Below are 23917 nucleotides of genomic sequence, written 5' to 3' on the forward strand. Positions count from 1 at the left end.
GGCAGCCTCTGCCCTGGGGCGGTTCGGGGCCGGGCGCTGCTGGGCGCTGCCGCCGCGGGCCGCCCGTGTCAGCGCGGTGGGGAAGGGTGCGGGAAGGGAAACGTCGTCGCCGCCTCTCGCCTTTTTCTGTTCTTCTTAACCTTTGTAAAAGCGGCACCTGCCGTCCCTCTGCTGTGACTTTTCCTGAGGTTCCTTTCCTCCGATTAAATATTCGTCAGCGTGCAATTGTACCCACAGAACGGTGCATCATCTTCTCTTTGTTTGCTGAAGTTGGCGTATTTGTTTCGGAGAAAAGAGTTGTCGAGACAAAACACTGCCAAACAATAATAATCCTTCCTCTCTGGCTCATTAGCTGGATGATAAAATAGTGCTCTTCCTTTAACAGTAGTACCAGGAGTCCCAAGAGTATTTTAAAAGATTTTTCTCTTTTCTAATGACTCAGAGTCATCATTTTGCCACATGATCTTTCTTAAGATGAGTGCTGTTCCTTCTGTGTGTGTCTGTAAAGAAGCAAAGTCGGATGCATTCACTGTTGTGTTTGTTTTTTTTTTTCCTGATCCTTTGCTAATCTTTCTAGTTTTCTGTTACAGCACTTTGAAATAGCTTCTGTTTCAGGGGTAATACACTTAAATGCAATACGTACAATTACTTCATTTGAAGAGCCTCATTCATTTTCAAGGCTTTATGCCAGATTCGCAGCCTGTGTAAACTGGTGTATCATCTCCATTGTTCACTGGGTGAGTCTGGACTTTATTCAGATGTGCTTTACAGTGATGGAGCTAAGTGTGGTATAAGTACTTCAGTGACACAAGCTTGCCAAAAAGCAGAGAAGACGTGGGATTGGTACTTTTAGTGCAAGGAAGGCTTTGTTTAGACATTTCTGGCCTTTATTTTTTGCCTTGTTTTGCATCAGTTTTGCAGATACTGTCCTATTGACTGCAGCAGAATTGCTCCTGATTTACTTCAGTGCATGTGAGAGTGAAAACAAACCGTTTTTCTTCAAATATATCTCTCTGCCAGTTATGAAGGTTATAATAACTCTATTTACTATTCTATAGAATTACTTGGAGGCTATAAAAATTGAAGTAAAGTGTGAATAGCCACCGTAATCTACAGAGAAATGCATATAAAGTCTTTCAGAAAAAGATTCGTGTTTTATAAAAGACCTATCAAACGATATAACAACTTTCAAAAAATGACTTTAATGTGTGGTATTTTTACTGGACCTACCTGTTTTGTGATAATGTTTCACAGTCATATCCATGTCTTTTGGACACTGATAAATGTCTGTATGGGAAAAAAGCTTTCATTTTAATTTAATTTCATTTAAAAATAAAAGTCATGTTTTAGATCTGAGAAGTGATCTAGTAGACATGAACTTAAAGCTGAGGTACTTTCTGTGATGTCAGTGGTAGTTGTGTTCAGTTTATGTCTGGAGAAGTTGTCGCCACAGGTGTTTTTATATCTTTTTCTAACATTTCAGAGAGCACGACTATAAGGTCTACACAGCAAAACTGCATCCCTGGACATTACTGTCATCAAGTAAGATTTATTTTACCTCGCATCCTATTTATGGAGGGGTGAAAGAGGTAGTAGTGACTGTGGACAAGATTTAGATTAAAAGTTACAAAACGCAAAGCACTTGTAGTGCAACTTTGTAGCATTTCAGAAGTACAGATGATTTATGAGACATGAGGAAAAAACTTTAGAAATGGAGGCAAATGGGTGTGTATTTTATAAAAGGAAGGTGTTCACCTTGGTCATATTCTGGTCATGTCAGAAAAGGGTCTGGGAACAGTTCAGGCTTAACCTTAAGATTAACCTTTAGATATCACCTGAGAAAGAGATACCTTATAAAACAGTTGGCAACACCTTTTATAGCATACATATACTGTATAGATTCTCTTTGATATAAAATGATGTGAAGTAAAAAAGCAGCATTTCTGGAAACAGGTTCATACCAAAGATTTGGTTCTTGTTCTAAAGAAAGATGCAGTGTTTAGTGGCCTCAAAGCACCATTTATTGATTCCTTAAAACTGTTGTCTTCTCTAACTTCTTCCTAGGCTGCATGTTTATGTGTTTCTGGGATGAAGAATTACAGGGTGAAGAAAACAACAGTTATTACGTGACAGTTCATAAAATACCCTTTCTCTAATGGTAATACATTAAGTGTGTTAAATTCAAGAAGATTTGTTTGTAATTTTCGATACTGTTTGACAGTTGGAGGATTTTGACATAAAAATGATAATACCAGTTTTCCATTATGTTTTGATCGATGAAAGTGTTTGTTTCTGACAGCTTTTACATTTTATAATAAACACAGTTTAATGTTAGATTCAGTAGTGCCAAGGACAGTCTGTAGTTAGTCTTCTATCATTTAGTGAAAACCTCATTCTTTAACGTGAATCCGTATCATGATGTGTAATACAGAACCCTGAAAAAAATCCCTGAGGCGGGAGGCTAGGTGGCACCATTTCAGGAAAAGCTGTTAGCAGCGTGGTTTCCTTGCACCTCTACAGGTGGATTCTGCTTCTGAAAGCCAAGGGAATTTTGCATGAGGAGAACTATCTTGTCTCCCCACCCCCCCGCCCTGCCCCACCAAAACCCCCTGTGATCTCTCACTGTTTTACTCTTCCTGAGTGAAGTATTGTCATACGCCGTTTCCGAAGCTGTCAAGCTAAGAACTCAGAAGTATATGCGGATCTCTTTCTGCATAAATCTGTCATTAAGACTATTAGGAACTATGTATACCTGAGGAAAGTGTCTCACAAAGATATATGAATCCTTTGGATTATAGCCATAAGTCTTACTGGTGCCACTAAAATTCTCGGATGTTGGCCTTGTCTTGTACTAGAAAATTAAAGCAGCTGCCAGAGATGGTATCTGTGCTAGTGCAGCCACCATGCCATAATGTACTGCAACATGAAAATGTTTGGAAAATAAAACAAATTCAAAAAAAAATTAAATTCTGGAAGGGGTAAATTGACATCAAATTGCAGAGAGATTTAGCTGTGTGAATCCAATTGATGTTAATATGTGTCACACAGTGAAAATCTTCACGCTGCTTTGAAAATGTGTTTCTGAGAAACTACCATTGCAGGATAATTTTGTTTCAACATTTACAGTAAGTGGAAGTTTTTGGTACCTAGAAGTATACAGGTATACACACATATAGAACTCTAAATAACAGAGATTTTAAATGAGATTTTCAAAGCGGAGAAGGGAAGATTAATGGAAAGCACATGGCTAAGTCCTCTTCGTTGCTTTGACAATCTCATTTCATGTGTTTATCCTCTGACTTCCCTGCACTGTGTTCATTGTATAAGTATGATTTAGAAATGTATAGCTAGTGTAATATAGGCTGTTCTCTATTTAACCTGTTACTTTCCAAATAATTTAAGTATCAGCAGACCACACTGGGAAATGGTTTTAGTGGAGCACAGCCTCTGTGTTTTAATGCTCTGAGGAGTATAGTTGGTCATTTTAAAAAAACTTATTCTTCTCTTAATATTTAGCAGATTTCTGCTTGTGATTGCCATTGACATTAATTATACTGATGTATGTAAATCCTTACACTTGGAGATGAGACTATAGCCATTATGCTGAATGATGGCATTTCACCCTTTATTACTGTACATACTGGAGTTTCAGCAGTTATGTGGGGAGGTGATATATGCTGTGCATAGATTTTCATCGCATTTTAAAATGCTTTATAAAGTTGGAAACTCTAATTTAGTATTTTGGCGCTCTGTGCTTTTATGTTAGAACTGACAGACAGCAGTCATTCAGTTAACAGCTCAGGGTTTCAAGGGATTTGATACATTTGAGAAAGTAAAATCCTTGAACTGCTAAATTGCTGCATCTTTTTATGTTGGTAAAATAATCACTGGCCCATTGATCTGGAGATGAAACATCTGTCCACTGATGAAAGAGGAGGAAGTTTGAGGGGCTGCCTACTGTACTAACAGGATGGAGGATGTTTGGGATTTTAGGTCCAAATGAGTGCTGGTTGCAGGATGTTTCCCCCTCTGCTGATGTGAGAACAGTGTTTTTCTCCAAAAACTCAAATAACACTCCCCAAGACATGTAACTGTTGCTGGTGGCTGTCCCTAAGAATCTGATATACTTGTTGTACAGGTGTATAATTGCATTTAAGATTAAGATTGGAAGTAGTACACTGTATCAGATAGATCTACTTGAGTTAAATATTTGCAATCCAAAAAATATGTGAGACTATATAATTTTTAGGATCTCTATCATCAGGGATAAAAGAGTAACAACTATTAATAGCAATAAGTGGTTTTCACTTTGTGCTTTTGGTTTATTTTACAAAATTGTTGAGTGGAACCTGTTAGTAAAACACACATTCCCAGTGCATCAGCACCACAGTATTTCACCATTCCGTGCACCAGAAATTCAGCCTCAGGAGTGAAATTACCTCCCAGCAAAGCTGCACATAATACTTCAGTTCAGCGATTGAAGTTGGGAATTCAGAACTTGAGGAACCCCCGAACTTGCAGAGCTCTCTGAAATTTCGGAACTGGGTGAATTTCTTCAAGAAGCTGTGCAGCTCATGCTTGGTTCTGGGTTCTGTTCACCACAGACACCTGTTTTTCTACAATTCCTTGCTGCCCCATGACTGACAGTCAGTTGTCATCTGGAACTATAATTAGAATATTTACAGTGATGAAGCAAAAGAATTAAGAGTTCAACCATATTAATGGCAATTAAGTTACTGAAAATTGGGAATTATATAGCTGTCCTTCTGTTCATAAGATCAGGAATTTTGCAAATAATTATTTTAAGGATATTGGAATATGCTGCTGGTCTACTTCTGTTTCAGGATCCACTACATTCTGCCAGGACACAATTCTTGGAACTGGGAAACAAAGCCTGTGTTTTTGGAAATCATTGAAATTCAGACGGATAGCATTGTTGGATCCAAATGGGATTTGGGTTGGACTTGCACCTTGAACGTGGAACGGGTTTATGCTTAGAGATGAAGTGAGATCAACTGCACATGTCCAAATTACTTTGCACATAAATAAATGAATTTAACTGATTAGATGAACAAAGACAGAATCATTTGCCCTGGTATTGCACAGGGAAAGTGAGTGAATGTTTTGTACTTCACTTAAATAGGACTGGAATCAATTTGTGCATTCAGTACAGATATTGGTAAGACGGTCTCTTTTGGACTGTGCACAGTGAAAAGAGGAGAGGCAATGGGCCCTGGATGCAACAACGGGGAAATTCTGATTAAATATTGGGAAAAAAAAAAGTTCAAAGTGAGAGCAGTCATACATTGGATCATGTTTTCTGGAGAAGCTGTGGAAACTTCGTCTTTGATTAAATTCAAAAGCCAGCTCAACACAGCTCTGAAAAACCTGATCTGACTGAAGTGCATCTGATGTTGAATTTGGCCCTGCTATGAGTAAAGGTTTCACCAGATGAGCTCCAGAGATTCCGTTCAACTTAGTTTATCCCACGATTAAGTGATCTTACTAGAGCATAAGGAATAAGAAGAGCCTAGTTATTTATTAAAGGATGTCCTGGTTTCAGATGGGATAGAGTTAATTTTCTTCCCGGTAGCTGGTAGATTGCAGTGTTTTGGATTTGGCAGAAGAATGTTGATAAAACACTCATGTTTTGGTTGTTGCCAAGCAATGTTTATACCAAGTCAAGGTAATTTGGGTTGTTTTGAAATTAATTATTTCTTAATTTGTTGTGGGCATAATACTGTGGAAGTAGGCTTGAAATGGCAAAACCAATCCTAGTATTCAGTTGTATCACTTGGTATCAAACTTCAGTGTTAAATTAAAGGAGAAGTACCTGTGATGGCCTTGTCATTTATTATTTCACAAATAATAATTCTGTGATACAATATAGTATGTCAGATCTTTTGGACTAATTAGTATTGAAGCAAAATATATTTTATTCATTGAGTCCTGTAATTAATTGCTAAGCAAGACAGCAGTCATTTTGGATCAAAGAGCCTGTTACTTCTATCTGTACAGGAAAATTAACTGCACATTTTTGGTTCTAGATGAGTAACATAAGGGAGCAGAAATAAGTGACTGTGTGATTCAAGAGACTGGTAGGATGACACAGATTTTTTCACCTCAAGGTCATATTTTGAAATGTACTGCAAATTAGATAAGGGCAAATGTCATTATGGTTTATATGAAAATTAGCGGTCTTGATATAGCATCAATATAAAAATGTAATCTCCATATTAGTCCTAATTTCCACCTTTTATGTTGTACTAGGAGGGTCAAGGTTGGTGGCCCTGCTGTTGTGAAGACCAAAGCAATCTTTTTGCCCATGCTTTCTTCAGGTCATCTTTTCAGTGGTGTGACCAGGACAGCGTAATAAAGTTTGTGCTGCCATTGCTCATGCTGGATGAGGTATATTTACTGGGGATATCCGTGTAGGGAGGCATTTGTAAGCTTTATGAGTCACATTAAATCACAATGAAAAATAACGCTAATTGAGTTGATTTTGTGTAAATTTCATATTTTTCATTGCTCGGAAAGAAGAAAATTTCTCACTTCTTTTTATCTAGTACTTTTTGCCTTGAAAACAGAATGCGGGCAATAACAAATGGAAAACGTCTCACTTTGAATCTTGAAGCAGCTCAGATTTGTCTAAGTTGAAACAGTTTTCTTCTCCTCATCTCTCCTGAGCAGTTGATGTGTACCTTCCTGAAGGGGAGGCCAGCAGGTTTCGGATCATATGCTGCTACACTTGACAAGACCCATGATTCCTTGACAGAGCCATGCCAGCAGCACATAAGAGGTTTTAGTATGTCACGTTTGTGTTTTTTTTTCCCATGTGTGGCCAGTGAAAACTTTGTAATCTCGCCACGGATCTCTGCCTTTGGTAGGTCTGTCAAAGACAGTGGTAAGATGGATTTGATCACTGTTCTCTGAGCACCGGAACATACAGAGTACTTAAGGCCCTGGTAATAAAAAGATAGTAGAAGATTTTATTTTAGTCTTTTCACTTTTTACTATACTTCCTTATCATCCTGTCTTTCTTCAAACACAGCCATACCTTGCATGTAATCTCAACTCAGATGGATTTTTTAATGCTGTGGTGATTTGGGACTTGTTCTTACGAGTTGCTGAATGCCCTCTAGCTCTCATTAAAATTGCTGAAAGGCATTCTTTTACATATAGGCACTTCATAATGACAAGTTCAAGCAAAAGAAGCAGTGAACCCCTTCTACCTAATGCATGCAGCATTACAATAAAAGGAAAAAGAAAAGTTTTCCACCTAATTCAACAACCAGTTTCTTCCCTTACAGAAATTAACATCATGAGGTAGTAACATTGAAAGTTTTATGAAATGGAAAAGTAAGATAATTGTAAGACAATTATTTATGTTAAGAGTGACTCTCTTGAGTAATCACAGTTGGTTCTTTCACAGATCTCTCCAAAGAAAGTTGAGAGAAAAAGTTTTGTTATTTCATCAGTACAGAAGTTTTGGCTGAGAGTACATATAAATATATATAAAGAGCATATGCTTGACAATGAGCCAAATGGAATTCCCCTAAGGAGGGTTTTGACACATACCAAAGAAGCTACAGATAAAGCAAAGCAAGAAGAATAATTAGGAGATGAACCATGAGCAGAAAGATCCTGAAATGCTTTTATAGTGAGGGAGATTATGTGGGAGCATGGATGAGATGTGTAGAAAGGTGCTTTTAGACGAGCATAAGGAAAATGGGACATGGAAGCCCTCTTTGGCAGACAGATGAGAGTTAGCTCTGTGTGTGGGAGGAATTCCTGTCCAAGGTTTCACTGAAAACAAGACCTTAAGGAAAAAAAAACACAAAACAAAAACAATCAAAACTATCTTTTCTAACATGCTGCTGCTAATAAGCTGGTTTCTCACTATTCTATTGTAAAGTTACTGTGTTAGTGTCAAATATTTTGAATAAAAAGAGCCAAGGAAGCAAAAAGGTAGTATGATGATATTTTCTGGGAAGACTGGAATGAATGGCAGTCTTTCTCATCCAACGTTAGCTTTTGTCTTTGGTGGAGTCTTGAACATGCTGTGCTGTTCTGGGACTGCTGCAGCTTTGCTGTCCTGTCGGCTGTTCCGGAACCTCACGTGAGCAAAGTGCTCCTGGAGCTTCTGAGCATGCAGCTGAAGCTCAGCATGAGCCACAGTGGAAATGAGTAGACGTGTGAATCCTTGTGCTTCCCTACAGGAGAAAAAAAATAAAAGGCAGATTTTTAGATAGATTGAAAAAACTTGTAATATATCTAAATGCATTTTGGAAAAGGGATTCTGTTAAAGTGGAGTGCATAGAGAAAAATCCTTTTGGAAGCTTAGTTTCCACAATCAAAGGATAAAAAGCTGCAGGATTCTAAAGCTGGAAACTGTAGTGCATTATAATACAGGAATAACATCACAAAATATATATAGTTCTACCTCTGCTTGTGAGCTATTTATTTTTTCCTGCTAAAAGCTTGCTGTGTCTTTCTACTGCAGAGTGAGCAGAATGTTTCTTTTCTCTAATACGTATTTTTTTCGTGAATTAAGTAGACATCATCAAGGTAAGTGTGTTTAGATTTTAACTGGAATAGAAACCTTGCTGCTTCTACAGATTGAATAATTTACATCATAGAAACCTCAAAAACCTTTCTGCCCTCAAATGCAGATGGAGCCACTCAGAAAGCTGAAGAGAGATGGTCTCCTCATGGAGATTACTTGTGCTATTGAAGATTCTTTCATCAGTCTGTAGCCAGCTGTACATTTGTGAGAGGCCTGTTTTACCCCCTAGCATGTGCATTCAGGAAGCCTTAAAAATGCCCCAATTTGGAAAATACTTTTTCCAATTCCCGCTGTTTCCAGTTAATTCTTATGTTGATGAAAGTTGCAGATGGACGCTCAGCCTCATCCTTCTTCTGATAAACTGTTTCTGTTCTGACCAGGAACCTCTTGGCTCCAATGCCTATCTGTGAAATTAGATACTACTTTCATTTTCCCATTCTTCTTTTTTTCTTGAGCCAGATGATTTTTTGCTAACTCTTCTCCCAGCTATTTCAGAAGAAGTTCCAAGTTCTGATCTTCATCTGTTTTATCAAAGTAGGATTCAGACCCTGTTCCCTCCAACCCCAAACCAGTCAAGACTGTTAAAATTTGCTTGTGGCTGTAAATGGGCTCAGTGAACATCAGGTTTAAGATTCTCCCCATCCTGGAAATATCCTCCACATCTGTGGTTGAGTTCTCCCGTATCCTGTGGCTAAAAGTACTGCATCATGCTAGAGAACTGGAAGAAATGGCAAATGTGTTTGTAGTTACAAATGACAGATGGAATTCCTTGGTTAAAACAGACAGAATAATTAATGCTGTTAAGCAAAACACTTTCAAAAACAAGGATGAATCTGCAGTCTGAAGGATCTGCATGTGTATTTCTCTACCTTACAGGATTATGAAGAAAAAGCAAAGGCATGCAGAAGTGCATGTATGGTATTGCGGTCCCTTCCCTTGTAGGATAATCAAGTACATGGTTGTTATCTGATTGGTTTTCATCTATACAATGTAAGATTTATTTTAGTCTGAGGCACAGTTACTTGTGGTTCTTCACATCATGTTGGTTGTACAGCATTATAAAAATGTTTGTTTAGTTCAGAAAAGGCAATGTGAAGGAGTGATACCTGAAAAATGAATGAGTAGTGTGCTTTCCTGTCAGAGGACTTGCCACAGGAGTATTGGAAAGAAATGGAAAAAGTGCTTCCAACTCTGAATTTTCAATGACAAATTAGACATATGAGTGACAGTAGCCTAAATCCAAGCTTCATTCAAATGTCACAAATGAGTTTAAGTATATTGAAGTATATTAGATGCCATGAATGGCTTTAAGTTGTATTACTAATGTATAATTTAGTTGTAGTGGTTTGATAAAAGCCAAAGCTGAATTGTGCCAGAAGTAACCACAAAGTGCCAAAATGTATTTGATTTGGATTAAGTAACAAAACCCTTCATTTCTCTAATATATATTTTTTCATGAGTTAAGTAGACATCACGAAGATAAGTGTGTTTAGATTTTAATTGTAGCCGGTTACATCTGTTAATCTGTACAAATGTAATCAGTTGAATGTATTGGTGACTCAAAATGTAGCCCTTGCACGTGAAATGCAGTGTGCTGCCTTGCACACCCTGCACTTTTAAAAGAAGTGTATTGCATGATTCCTGGAGAACAATACTATCTGTCACCTCTTTTGGTCACATTTAACAGGCCTGGGTCATCTCAGAAGAGTGTGGGAGAAACTGATGTCAAATAGTTTCGTTGTGGTTTTGTATCCATGGAAAGTTCCAGGTTTCAGCGTTCAACCACTATGCGGTAACTTGTTTGCACAGAAAGCTGAAGAACTGTTTCTGCAGGGCCTTGTGGCCAGAAGAGCGTCAGGGTTTATCTGAGATCTCGCTGAGCAACAGAGATTCGGGCTTTTTCCTTGTACAAGTAGTAATATAATGATTTGGCTTTTAGTTTTGTTATGTATTTGGATCCCTTGGCCTGTCTGGCCTGTGAAATTCTTGTCCATGTGAATCTCTTAGTTTTCTGTGAGATTCTAGGCTGTACTTAGATTTCTAGGCTGGACTGTAGTTAGTGCACATGCCAGACTTGCTGGAGTGCTCCAATAGTGCTGGGCTTTCACTCTCCTCATTCCTCTCTTGAGAAGTTGAAGTAACTAATGCCCCAAATCTGGTTTGCACTTTTAAGGATCATTTGAAGCACATTGCAGCTAAGGTTGGCTCTGGACTAGGGTGTGTATCTGAGATGCACCTTGCCACAAGCCCTTACAAGCCAAAACAGGTAATGGAGTCAGAAAAGGAATCAGGCAAATGTTTTGATTTAGGCCCTACAGAAAGTCTCTGGAGTCCCAGTTCAGCCTGTTTTTCTCCTTTGTGCTTCTTCATATTTCTGCATACAGTTGACATAATTCCTGTTTTATATTGGCCACAAGTGACTGTGAGCATATTAACATTGTGATAGGCAAGATCTCTGTATCTGGGTGGGCTCATAATCTGGAGAAGACGTTTCTTCTTAATTGTGTACTGTTTGCAGAGTGGTTTAGACATGCTAAAATTCATTGCAAAAAACAAAATCTCTTTCTGTTTTAGGAGGATTTTAGTAACGATGAATTCTTTTCTGGAAAGATTATTTTCAGGTGTTGACAGATTGGAGTTGATCCTGACAGGATTAGCTCTCCTACAGAATGAGACTTGCAAATATCTACACCTGCACTGACTATGCTCAGTTGGGGATTCCCCCTTGTGTTGTCACCTCTGGACACAGGCTCTTGGAGAAGACAGAAGTCAGTGTCTTAAGGGTATTATAAAAATAAGTGTATTCAAAATGCTGCAACTGGCCAACTATGTACAGGAAATGGACAATTTTGAGTCAGGAAAGCTTTGTTTTCTTTCTGCTGATAGATGTAAGCACTGCTTAATTTGCACTAAAAGAGCTGTGAGTTCATGGTATGTTACATTTGTTAACCCAGTTGTTCAATTTTTGGTAAATGGAATTGGCTAAGAAATTACAGCATATTAATTGAAATAGGAGGAAGAATCCTAATCTCTTGGGAATCAAACTTTCCTTGTTACATGTACCTTTTTGTCTGAATGACAAAAGCATATCTGACAGTGAATCCCAACTATCAAGGCAGAAGAGTAATTTCCAAGGCAGTCCATTCACACTCAATTATTTTTCTCTAAAAACAATGCAGTAAATTATGCTGGTGTTTAAGGTGTAATCCCTGTGGCTTTAAAGAACATAAGCTATCAGAAGCACACTAGTCTGATTGTGCTAAGTGTTGAGCACCTCATCTACTGGAGTGAGTAACCTCATCTCCCACTGAGAGCAGCAGGAGTTAGGGACACTCATGTCCTTCCTTTCAGGCACCACCACCCAGAGGGATGGAGCTGGAACCGAGGCAGCTGTGCCACTGACTGGTAAGTGCCGGCACTATTAGAGGCTGCCATTAGATGAAGTCATTGAACCATTAGGAAGCCTGCAAAAAATGAGTACCCTCTCCTAATCTGAAAAGTGTTGTGGTTAAGAATATACTCATCGGACATCCTCAAGGGAAGATTTCTTTCACACATACTGACTCGGTCAGCGTTACCAGCCAACATTTCACTGGCACAAGACTTGTCTTTGTAACATTTCACGGATCTCTACATCCATGCTGAGTAGTGGGGTCATCTATTATTAATATTCTCACATCTTTTTGCTAGGCTAAAAGTATCTTATTATCCATTTTCTTATTGAATCTTCCATTTCTTCAAGATGCTTTCAAGGTTTGTTCTGCTCTCATTTTAGTAGTTGGGAACAAAGGCTTTTCAAATGTCATAAGTTAATATATGCTGATTTGTGGATAAGCAAGAAAATACCTCAGATTTTGAGGCCATTTTATTATATAATGATATGTGAGCCTCATATGCAGTTTTTATAAAATATTTCATTTGTGCTATTTCACTGCATATCTATACATAATTACAGTTTTGCATTGGAAATACTGGCTGTTTGGCAAGGTGAGACTTTGTCCTGTTATCATAACCAGTTACTCTTTGGTACGTGTACAGAATTCAAAGAACTCTTAAGTTAGAAAAGTAACATAGTGTTTGCTTACAGAGGTCGATGGAGACAGTAGCATGTTCATGTTGCTTTGAGATGGCCAGAGGCAAGCCAGTTTGCATCTGGGAACTGTAAAGTTCATGTGGTGCTGTGCCTTGGTTAATGAGCCTGTGGAGAATATTGTAGCTCAGGCAGTTCAGTGCTTGTGCATCCTTTAGGATCATAGAATGTCCTGAGTTGGAAGGGACGCACAAGGATCATGGAGTCTAACTCCTGTCCCTGCGTATGTCAAGCCCACAGTTCACACCATCACACCATGTGTATGAGGTGTTGTCCAGTCTCGAACACTGTTGGGCTTGGGGCTGTGACACCTCCCTGGGGAGCCTGTTCCAGTGCTCCACCACCCTCTGGGTGAAGAACCTTTTCCTAATGTGCAAACTAAACCTCCCCTGGCACATCTTCCTGCCATTCCCTTGGATTCTGTCATTGGTCACCAAAGAGATCAGCACCTGCCCCTCCTCCTCCCCTTGTGAGGAAGCTGTAGACCGCGATGAGGTCTCCCCTCAGTCTCCTCTTCTCCAGGCTGAACAAACTAAGTGACTTTAGCCACTCCTCATATGGCTTCCTCTCCAAACCCTTCACCAGTTTTGTACACTTCCGAACATTCTCCAGTAGCTTAATATCCTTTTTATCCTGTGGCGCCCAGAACTGCACCCAGTGCTCCAGGTGAGGCCGCACCAGTGCAGAGCAGAGCAGGAATCCACAGGGCTTCTAGACAGAAGCTGGCCTGTGTCTGGATGGGCTGGAGTGTAGGCAAAGCAGTCAAACCCGCTCTGGAAAAGATACAAATCTCAGGTTAATGTTGTTCAATAGATACTTATTCTCTAAACAGATGTTATCTGAGTTTCTCAGCTCCTGACACTGAGGTATTTCATGTTAATTGTGATTGAGGAATCACTAGCAAGAGCCAAAGGTGTTGATGTTGTCACTGAACAATCTTAAAAAAAGTTTGGACTTCAGTGATTTCTGTCTGCATCCCATGAGGATGATTAAATGAACCAAATCAGAGACTGGAAAGTTATTGATTGTCATACAGAACAGGGAAGGAAAAATAAAAGAGTGGGAAAGAAGTTCTAAGTATAGTGGAACTGAAAAGTTTTACCAGGTATGTTTCTTTGAACTCTAAAACTCTACACAGGAGTTATTGGTGGAATAAACTTTCCCCTTATTATTTAGCTGATGTGGGCCTAATTTTAAGGGTACCACTTTTGCTCTCTTAATTTTTAGTTTCATTCTTAGCTTACTGTTCATAAGCCTAACACAGACATTGAATTTTAGCAATTACACTTCCTGCTTAGCTGATCTATTTTTTCTGTCCTCTTTGCAGGTTATTTTTAATCTTTTGGGAACTCTGAACTGTTTCCCACAGAGTGAATTTGTAGCCTCTTACTGCCATCGTTGCTAGTAGACCTTGCTTGAGGCCATAGGGAAATTGGGACAAAGCCAAGGAAAAAGCCAGGCTCATGATTCCCAGCCTCATGCCTTAAGCACAAGATGACCATTCGTCTTGTATAAGCCTTTCTTGTTTGTGGTTTCAAATTCTCAGAAAAGTTGGCCCTGAGATCAAACCATTCATCCTTTTTAATAGCACAATGATAGATATTTCCTTGGGAAAGTTTGGTCACATCACACTTGTCTGTTGATGAGCAGCAAGGTGTGTAGTGATACAACTGAGTTCATTTTTGCTTGCCTTTTCTATTATTAGATAATTCAAAACTCACTTTCTATGACTCTCTAGCCTCTAGATCCATTAACATCAATGGAGTTATGGTAATTTATACTGGCTGAGTATCAGTTTTAAGAGATGACTGCTGAATACTTGATGGTAAGTGTCATAAAAGTATTTAAAATAATTGCTCTGACAATTAATGTATATTTAAAAATATTTTTTCCCTCCGGATTTTAATAAATTCTTTAATAGGGTTTGAGATTATAATGGTGTCACTGGTTTGAAATATGTATGTTTCAGTAGTTTCTCGTATCACAATCTCCGTTAGGGGGTTTGTCTCTGTACCCACTCTGCCTCCTTCATTCTTGCCCTATTTTGGAGAGTGTAAATATCCTAAATGCAGCAGGACCTTCATAGTTTTTAGCAGAAGGTTGTTGTTACAGGGAGGAGTCAGAATAGTGCTGTAACTTCTGACCTTTCCAGAAAGTGTTTTTATGTCTCTGGAGAAGCACAGAGAGATAATGGTAAGGGAGCTGAAGGTGTGACCAGCAGAAACAAATACATTCACCATCACTTTCCTTTGTGCGTGTGTGAGAAGCCACCATGGTTAATGATTCTGCTTGTTCAGATGGCCATCGCACACTTTTCAAGGCAAGACCTGCCTATGGTACTTTGCTTTTATTATACATAAGATCAAGAAGCATGGGATGGACTTGAGACCAGAGTAAGTCAGTCACTCAGTATTTTTTAATAGATTTGTCTGTATATAGCATTTAGGATTTATGTACTGTTTGGACTGAGTTGTGTTTGAATATGTTTAAGAAAGATTCAAGACAAGCTGCAACACTGGTTTTGTCAAGAGTACAAGTCTGTAATTGTGGATGTCCCTGCTTTGGCTTTTCTGTTGTAATTTTTGTCTCTATTACAAGTTTTTTAGGATGGGAGAAAAGAAGAAACTATGCAATTCGTGACAGTTTCAACTTTATAAATATAACCTATTGCTGGCATCCATGGAGACATGATTTAGCTGTTTATCAGTTCTTTCTGTCATTTCTATTAATTTCTATTTCTCTTGTACCTATTCAGTGAAAATACCCCACAGTCCTTTCAGGACATGTCAAAGAGTTGTCAGAGACCTTGGAGTTTGTAGCATTCTCCCTTGATTCATTTCCAGAATTTGTACTCTGTGAGTCCAGATTCTGTGGCAAACCCATGAATTCATAATGGGAACCTATGAGGGGTGGGAGGGAGAAACTGCCATTTCCTCATGTTTCAGTGTTTTGCTTTGAATATTAGTATTGAAAGAAAAAACAAAACAACTAAAGGTGTGACCTAAAACATATTGGAAATCAGTGGAACGAATCTCACTCATTTCAGGTTTTGGTGTCAGCTCTGCACATAGTTTTCTGTAATGCTTTTTTTTTTGTTTTTTTTTCAGACACTTAAGGCCACTTAATCAGAAATGTTGTGAGAAGCAAAATTTAGGCTGCTCTAACTGTGGTTTATTGAAAATCTTAACCATAACATTGCATTAACAGAAATCTTTGCATTTAGCACTCTTACTTGACAAGGTAGAAACTTACTTGTGTCAGGAGAGTCACATTATTTGTGTATTCTTCGCCATTCAGCAGAAGGGAAGAGCTGTGAACCAAATCTGCAACTCAGGGCTGGAACCAATGCATCCCACAGTATCATGCTAAAGTATTGGTAGAAAGTGAGAAACCATAATAAATGGATAATTTTCTAAAAATATAAGACAAGATTTTTGAAATACACATAATTTCAGCTCTTATCTCAAGGATTGGTAAGAACTGCGGCAATGGGAATGTCAAGAACAAAGGCAAAACCTGAGCATCTTTAATGGTGTTTTCAAATACAGGTACACTTCTCCACTTAAGCAGGTGAAGAAAGCTTTGGCTTGATTATCCTGCTTTTTCTCACTGAATTTCCTGGAAAAAGGATTATGATTCTGATTTGGACGGTGCACATTTCCCCCTCTCCTGCCTCATTCAGGAATTATTTTTGCTTGCAAACTATAGATAGTTTGTGGTTAAACACTGTTCCATCTTTACAAATGATACGTTTATTGGGGATTAGGGATTCTGTTACAGGAATGTTTGATCAATAATATATTGTTTGTACAGTTAATTCTGTCTTGAGGCAGATGATCCCTTGTGGCCACTTCTGACCCTGATTTCAGAAGTGGCGGAAAGCAAATGTGCACAAGCTGAAGAAAAACTCATAAGGACTTGCAACATTATGTTACATCATGTTGGATGTAAATATAATGTAATAAAGACCCTGGAACATGCAGATATTGTTGTGGTATACATTGCTGAGGTTTTGTCTGAATTACAGGCTGCAGTCTTAGCCGTACTAGCACAGCTTCATTATAAGGGCCTTTTGGCATAGATGTGACATATGCCAACAGGATTTTGTTTGTTTGTTTGTTTTTCTGTTACACCACCTCTTTAAACATATAAGCTTAGGTAAGACACCTCTTATCTACTGAAGCAATCATGTCTGCATCAAGGGCTTTGCCATCCTAGAGCAGTTAATTGTTGTGTTCAGGTTTTCATGTGAGCTGATAGAAATACAGACCTGTTGTGGCACAACTTTGTGATGTAAACTGGATACTACCTGCCTATGCAAAAGTGAGCAATGCATTCAGCTGCCATCAGCTCTAACGTTAACATGAAAGCTGTCTGTGCCACTCCTATTCCATGCAAATTTATGAGGCAACACTTTTTCCTTTTGAAACAGAGCATTAAATGGTGTTTTGAAGAGTGAGAATCTCACCAATGGCAAGCAGAAAATTGTGCATACCATTTGAACACTGATAATCAGAAAGGCCTTTTGTTAATTAATAATTAGGTCAAATATGTTTGCTTTACATATGTATTATGTTGCTTGTAAAAGTAATTATCAAGGATTCTAATTGTGACAGAAAATAAACAGCCAAAAGGATGGGAGGGAAAAGGGATGAGTAAAGAATATGGGTCTGTTTTTGGATGTGAGTGTCTTGTTTCTGTTGTATCATCTGATCTCTGACACACATTCATTCCAGGTGCTCTCCTTGTTGCTCAGATTCTAAATAAGTGAGTCAGCTGGGGTCAACTTCTTTGCTTCTGTGTCTTTAGTCCTGAGGGCTCACAGTTTCTCACAAACTTGATGAAAGGCCCATTTCTGCTGAATGTCTGGTGGTGACTCAGAAACCTCTTTTCTCAGTCTTGGATTTTATGGTAGTTTTCTTCCAAATACAAGTTGTTCTGTTGCTATTTACTGAATGTAGAAGGATGACCATGACTTAGACTGCCAAAGCCATTTACTAAGTGGATATTTTTCATATCGAATCATATTTCTTATTGAATCATTCTGGTCAACATAAGTTCAGGAAAGGCAGTTCCTGCTTGACTAACCTGATGTTCTATGACAAAGTGACCTGATTAGTGGATGAGGGAAAGGCTGTGGATTTCGTATGCCTAGACTTCAGTAAAGCCTGCAACACCATTTCCCACAGTGTTCTTCTGGAGAAGCTGGCAGTTCATGGCTTGAATGTGTGTACATTTCACTGGGTAAAGAACTGGCTGGATGGCCAGGCCCAAAGAGTTGTGGTGAATGGATTTAACTCCAGTTGATGGCCGGTAACAAGTGGTGTTCCCTAGGGCTCTGTATTTGGGCCAGTTCTGTTTAATCTCTTTATCAATGATCTGCATGAGGGGATGGAGTACACCCTTAATAAGTTTGCAGATGACACCAAGTTGGGTGGGAGTGTTGATCTGCTGGAGGGTAGGAAGGCCATACAGAGGGATCTGGACAGGCCGGATTGTTGGGCTGAGGACAATTGCATGAGGCTCAACAAGGCCAAGTGCCGGGTCCTGGACTTGGGTAATAACAACCCCATGCAACACTACAGGCTCGGGGAGGAGTGGCTGGAAAGCTGCCCAGTGGAAAAGGACCTGGGTGTGTTGATTGACAGCCAGCTGAACATGAGCCAGCAGTGTGCCCAGGTGGCCAAGAAGGATAACAGCATCCTGGCTTGTATCAGAAGTAGTGTGGCCAGCAGGATTAGGGCAGTGATTTTCTCCCTGTACTCAGCACTGGTGAGGCCCCACCTTGAATCCTGTGTTCAGTTTTGGCCCCTCACTACAGGAAAGACATTGAGGTGCTGCAGAGAGTTCAGAGAAGGGCAGTGAAGCTGATATGGGGCCTGGAACACAAGTCTGATGAGGAGCAGCTGAGGGAACTGGGGCTGTTTAGCCTGGAGAAAAGGAGGCTGAGGGGAGACTGTCTGCAGCTGTCTACAGCTACCTGAAAGGAGGTTGCAGCATGGAGGGTGTTGGTCTTTTCTCCTAAGTCCAAGTGATAGGACAAGAGGAAATGGCCTCAAGTTGCACCAGGGGAGGTTTGGACTGGATATTAGGAAAAACTTCTTCACAGAAATGGTTGTCAAGCATTGAAACAGTGACCATGAGATTGTAGAGTTTAAAATACCACAAGAAGTGAACAAGACTTGAAGAATTATAATCCTAGACATTAGTACAGCACGTTTTGACTTGCTCATGCATGGGAGGATCACGTGGAGATGTACTGAGGACCAAATGAAAGCCATGAGAGTTGATTTATAATCAAACACAATGAGGTGGGGGGAACAGGCTGTTTGGAGGCACAGCAGTATCTCCATCCTTGCAGATATTTGGAACTGAATATTACAAAGAGGTTTTAAAGGAAAGAAGTCCTTTAGCAGCTCTGCCTCAGCAGTCCACTGCTAATTTGATACATAAGAAAGTTGGAAGAGATTTTAGAAGAGCAATGAAGTGATTAATATGAATATTGCTAGTGGAAAAGCCCACATATTTGGAGAAAAAAAAAATTACATCTTCATTTTCAGGATGTAATCTGTTCTCTACAAATAAGAAAGACCAGCATCTTGTTAATGATTTTAAGGTCAGCACGTCACCCAGCATTCACTCCCTGGGGACCTGCGAAACAAATGGTGATGCCCTTTCAAGGACCATTACAAGCACCGGGTTAAACATACTTGGAACTACAGGTTCTTTGAGATCAAAGGTTCATACATGATCCTGTTGCTTTACTGGCTGGTGGAAAAACAACCATAAAGAGAAGTGGCCAAAGGAATAAATGAGTACATGTGCTCTTTTTCATCATCACAGTAATTTAGATTGTTCTGTTCAGTCGGTGGAGTTCAAAAAGCCTGATTTCAGATAACTGACAATTTACTACTTAAATCTTAATCTTTTAGTTTGTACAACATCTGGTTCTCTGGGGCTGGAACACTGAGGTACATCCATAATAAAATTAATAATATTTTCTACCTTATGTAAATTAGAGTCTATGAACTATATAAATGGATGAGGTATGCAATATAAGGTTATGTTCTGTATCAGCAAAGGTAAGGTGCAAAGATCGAACTTTATACATTAACTTGTGGAATGTGTCCATCAATACATTGGTGTAAGAAGAAACTACACTAATGGTCACCTGTTTCTGACAGTCAGTAAAATGTGTTCCCTGTGGGAGAGCTTCCAGGTTAATGACAACTTGTTGTTTAGGCAGATGTTTTAACAGCTAGAAGAGCAGCAAGATTTTTGGAAGCTTCTGATAACAGATCTGTCCATGTTTTTCTTTTAAATCTTTAAATGTCCTGATGCTATTGCCACACAGAGTGAAAAATTATGGATTCCTCTATGATAGTATTGTTTTACTTAAAAAAATTAGAACTAGTAAAGAAAATAAAAGCATTTTATTTAGTGGGCAGAAATACCTCCAGTATGAAATTTTTGGCAGAGAACATTCCCTTTATTCAGAAGTTTTATTGTGGTGCCTGTTTAAGAGTTGACACCTCTTGATATATCTTCAGTCTTCTCTGTGGATGTCTGGATGACTTCTGCTTTGTGTAAATTGATGTACTTTCCTCTGTTGTCATATGATATGAACCTCTAGTCTAAATGCATCACAAGAGATACAGTACAAGTGAAGAGCACCTAGAAGACGAAGCTGCAGAAAAATTACCAAGAAGCATTAAAAAGCACTGTCAAATTCAGTTTGTTTGAATTTTACACAGAATATTTTAAACTCAAAAGTCAAATTTTCACCTAATGTGAAAATTGCAATTTATTCAAAAGTGCATCTGTAGTCTTAAGAGTTATTACAGATAAACCTCAGCCCTCCCTGTAAAAAATATGAGCACATACATATATGGAACAGGAAAAACCAAGTATTTTAGAAGAATGTCATTAAAGGTAAGTAAGTTACTCCGTGTGTGTGTTTGCATATAAGCACAGTTTTTGGTTGCTTCCTGTTGGCCTTCCTCTCCATGCGCCTGACTCTTGGGAAGGAATTGCTCCTTGAGGAATTGTTCAGTCAACCTGGAAATGCAACGACGTGCAGAACTGGGGAGTCTGGGCATGTGGAAAGCCCACCTGTTTTGTTTCTGATAGGATTTTAACAGTTAATGGATTTTCACGGAATAGTTTCATTACTGTTGAATCAATATTTTTGGATAAAAAGTCTTCCACTGTAAGACTTGTTTTGGTCAGTTCATGTGCAACATTTTGACTGCGTTACTGCAACTTTCTCCAATAATTCCTTAACAATCAGCACAGACTTAAGCACAAGGCTGTGAGCAGCATCTCTGATAATAATGAATGCAAAGTTCAAAGGTGAATTTCAGCTGTCACTGGCCAGGTTGCTATTTATTCTGGATAGATTCAGCATTTCAAATAAATGTGTAGGGAAAATTTTCTCATACTGAAAAACAAACAATATTTGTTATTTCCTGTAGATTGACAAGCACAAAATTCAATAGATTCACATAGCTGAAGTTAAATGGATGCATGAGTGTATCTAAGATTGGGCTTTAAACTATTAATAGTTGTGCCTTCCCAATTTTATCGGGGCTTATTTTTTTGTGTATAAAACTGTATTTTCCCTGAAAGAGATTGATAAGCAAATTGTGGATGTGACATAAAGGCTAAATAGTGAAACCACTTCATACTCAATGTATCAGTCTTATCATAAATTGTCTGGAGGCTCTAGCGTCTGCAGGAAAATTACAGTAGGCACCAAAAAAGCTGGCAACTGCACTTTCAAATTTATAGATGGAAATAAAAAATAAGTAATTGTTGGAATTTTATATTGTGTGATATATACTTGCCTAGTCTTCCTTTTCTTTCTGCAAAGGGATTAATTTATAAGTGTATGGAAAAAGACAGTTTTTGTGCATTTGAGCTCATAAACAATTTTTCATACACCTCTTATTTCTTAATGTTTTGTTTAGGACATGCAAATATTTGTTTTTCAGAGGTTTCATAGATTATTCTCTACTATACTTGGCTCATTCGTTCTGTCTGCTATTAAATGTAGCGTGGAAGGTCAAACTCTCAGGCTGCAGCAATAGCAAGGGGATGTGTTTCAGTCAGTGTTGGATGTAGTTTCTTTTTGATGTGAATGTGATTTAGTAGGTTTCATATATCCCATAAAATAGCTCATGACAGCTACATACTAAAACAGATAGCTTTTCTTCCTTCCATAAACCTCTGACTTGGCAGTTCTCTCCACTGTGTTTCACTAAATACAAAATTTGTGCTAATTCTTCCCCAATAGATGTTCAGAAAATATACTTTAAATGTGGCAGAAACCTGTGAAAATATTTTCAGAGATCAGTGGACTTCAGGTGGTGTTCATGCTGACAAAGACGAAGATGATTTATCTGAAGTTTTGTTCCTCCTAGGGGCAGGACTGTAGTTATTTCAGCACAGGTGAAATGTCTGTACTTACTAGTAAGGTGCTGGTTTGAGATACGTGATGACAGTGACTTCCTTCTTCTCTCCCCTTAAAATCCTCTTACTCTTTTCTGCAAATATACACTTAAAAATACACATAAGCATATATGTGTATGAACTTATTTACTTTTCTGGCTCATGCCATTACTTGCTGTCATGTAGGTATTAGCTGGTATGTTCAGAATTTCCTCTTCATTTGTTCTTGTTGGTTAGTAGTACTGCTGAACTGTTTGGGAAGGTGTGGGCAATATAGAAAGTTAATGTATCCCCTGAAAATGTCAGTTTTTGACAGGTATATTTTGGGAATTTATTAATATTTGTGTCTGGATCAAGCTCATAGGCTCAGATCCAAAACGAGTTTACAGTAATGCTTATTCTCTTCAAGAACATTAATAATGCTAATTGGGTCACACTTAACAGTGAATGTTTCAATTAACAGAATTCTGGAGCTTTTGCTTGGGTTTGGGTTTTGATATTTTGGGGGTTTTGGTTTGTTTTTGGTACTGTATGTGTCCTATGAAACTCAGGCACTGAGATTCTGTGCAATGACTATCAAGCTCAGAGTGGCAACTCCTTTTGTAAAACAAACAGACAAAAACAACAGACAGAAAAAAACCCCCAAAACACCACAAAAAAAAACCCCACAATAGTTTTTTTATTTGTTTGTTGTTGTTTTTCAATTATTATTTTTATTTCATTTTATTTTATTATGATAACTGCCACATTCCCTTTCTTTCTGTCCTGAGACATAACTACATTTTTCTGTGGTGATGGATCTGCAAGATTTAAAATCTTTGGAAAGTAAGACAAATGCTCTGAACAAGTAAAAATCGCAACACTGTTACTCAATGACATGCTTTACTGACTCACTGTAGTTTTTACATGCCAAGTATTGGTGAGATATACTTCATTAAGGGGGTTAAATTTTAACCTCCTTACCATGAAGAGGTATTTGAAGATTTGAGTGTGCTGGATATTCATTAAACCGCGATGAATATGACCCCTTGTATTTCTGCACAGATTCCTGCATGGAAGAGTCTCTTCACAGTTGTGTAACCTCATCTAGGTGTTCCTGCTCCAGCAGGGGGACTGGACTAGATGATCTTTCTAGGTCCCTTCCAATCCCAAACATTCTGTGATTCTGTGATCTTATCCTGTTGTACTCATGGAAAACTGGGCACTTCTCCGGGGCTGGTCTCTTCCCTAAAACCTAGTAAGACAGACAGATTTGGATATGGGGATGCAAGGTGAAGATAGGACAAATATATCCTTCACATTGGTCTACGGGAAAAGTTTTGGAAATTCAATATATTAATGGATTGTAGACTAGTAGGCTAGGCTTGAGGCTCTGTAACAGGTATGAGTATTGCTGGACTCACAGGTTGCTGAAGTTAGAAATGTTTTGGGGTGAACATCCAATCAGTGACTAAAACCACAGAAATACAGATTCTTGGTCAAGAGGGTGTCCAAAATGTGGAAAAGAAGATGGGTAAGAGGAATGTCTCCATGGATGAGAACTGTTATTTTTAGGCTAGTCTTTGTTTCCATGCCCTGCATCTTCTGTAGTTCTCCAATTACAGCTTTTTTATTGCTCTTAGCAGCTTAGTGTTGCTTAAACAGAAAGTAGCTGATGATGCGTGAGAGAAAATTGTATGCACTAGGGTTTTTTTTCTTCCTCTTCATTTTAACACATTGCATATGGATATCTTCAGTGTCCCATTTTATGTATTTTTACTATCAGTGCAGAGAAGTGGAACAAATGTGAGCAAGAACCGATTTCATCTGCT

The 23917-nt window shown here is 38.7% G+C and overlaps 1 protein-coding gene across 5 annotated transcripts in view; it reads left to right on the forward strand.

Moving 5' to 3' along the window:
* The window catches only part of NKAIN3 (sodium/potassium transporting ATPase interacting 3), a 351381-nt gene that overhangs the window by 640 nt on the left and 326824 nt on the right, over positions 1 to 23917 (forward strand). The window contains exons 2-4 of one of the 5 annotated variants that reach the window (XM_065053656.1): positions 616 to 1028; positions 1484 to 1542; positions 2065 to 2158. The exons of 2 other annotated variants lie outside the window; for them this stretch is intronic. In XM_065053656.1, the coding sequence (XP_064909728.1) occupies positions 2156 to 2158 (3 nt within the window). In that variant the 5' untranslated portion in view covers positions 616 to 1028; positions 1484 to 1542; positions 2065 to 2155. The remainder of the gene's footprint in view (positions 1 to 615; positions 1029 to 1483; positions 1543 to 2064; positions 2159 to 23917) is intronic. 2 more of the 5 variants (XM_065053655.1, XM_065053657.1) reach the window with 2 other exon arrangements.

Source organism: Columba livia, chromosome 2 (assembly GCF_036013475.1).
Source record: "Columba livia isolate bColLiv1 breed racing homer chromosome 2, bColLiv1.pat.W.v2, whole genome shotgun sequence".
Classification (NCBI taxonomy): Eukaryota; Metazoa; Chordata; class Aves; order Columbiformes; family Columbidae; genus Columba; species Columba livia.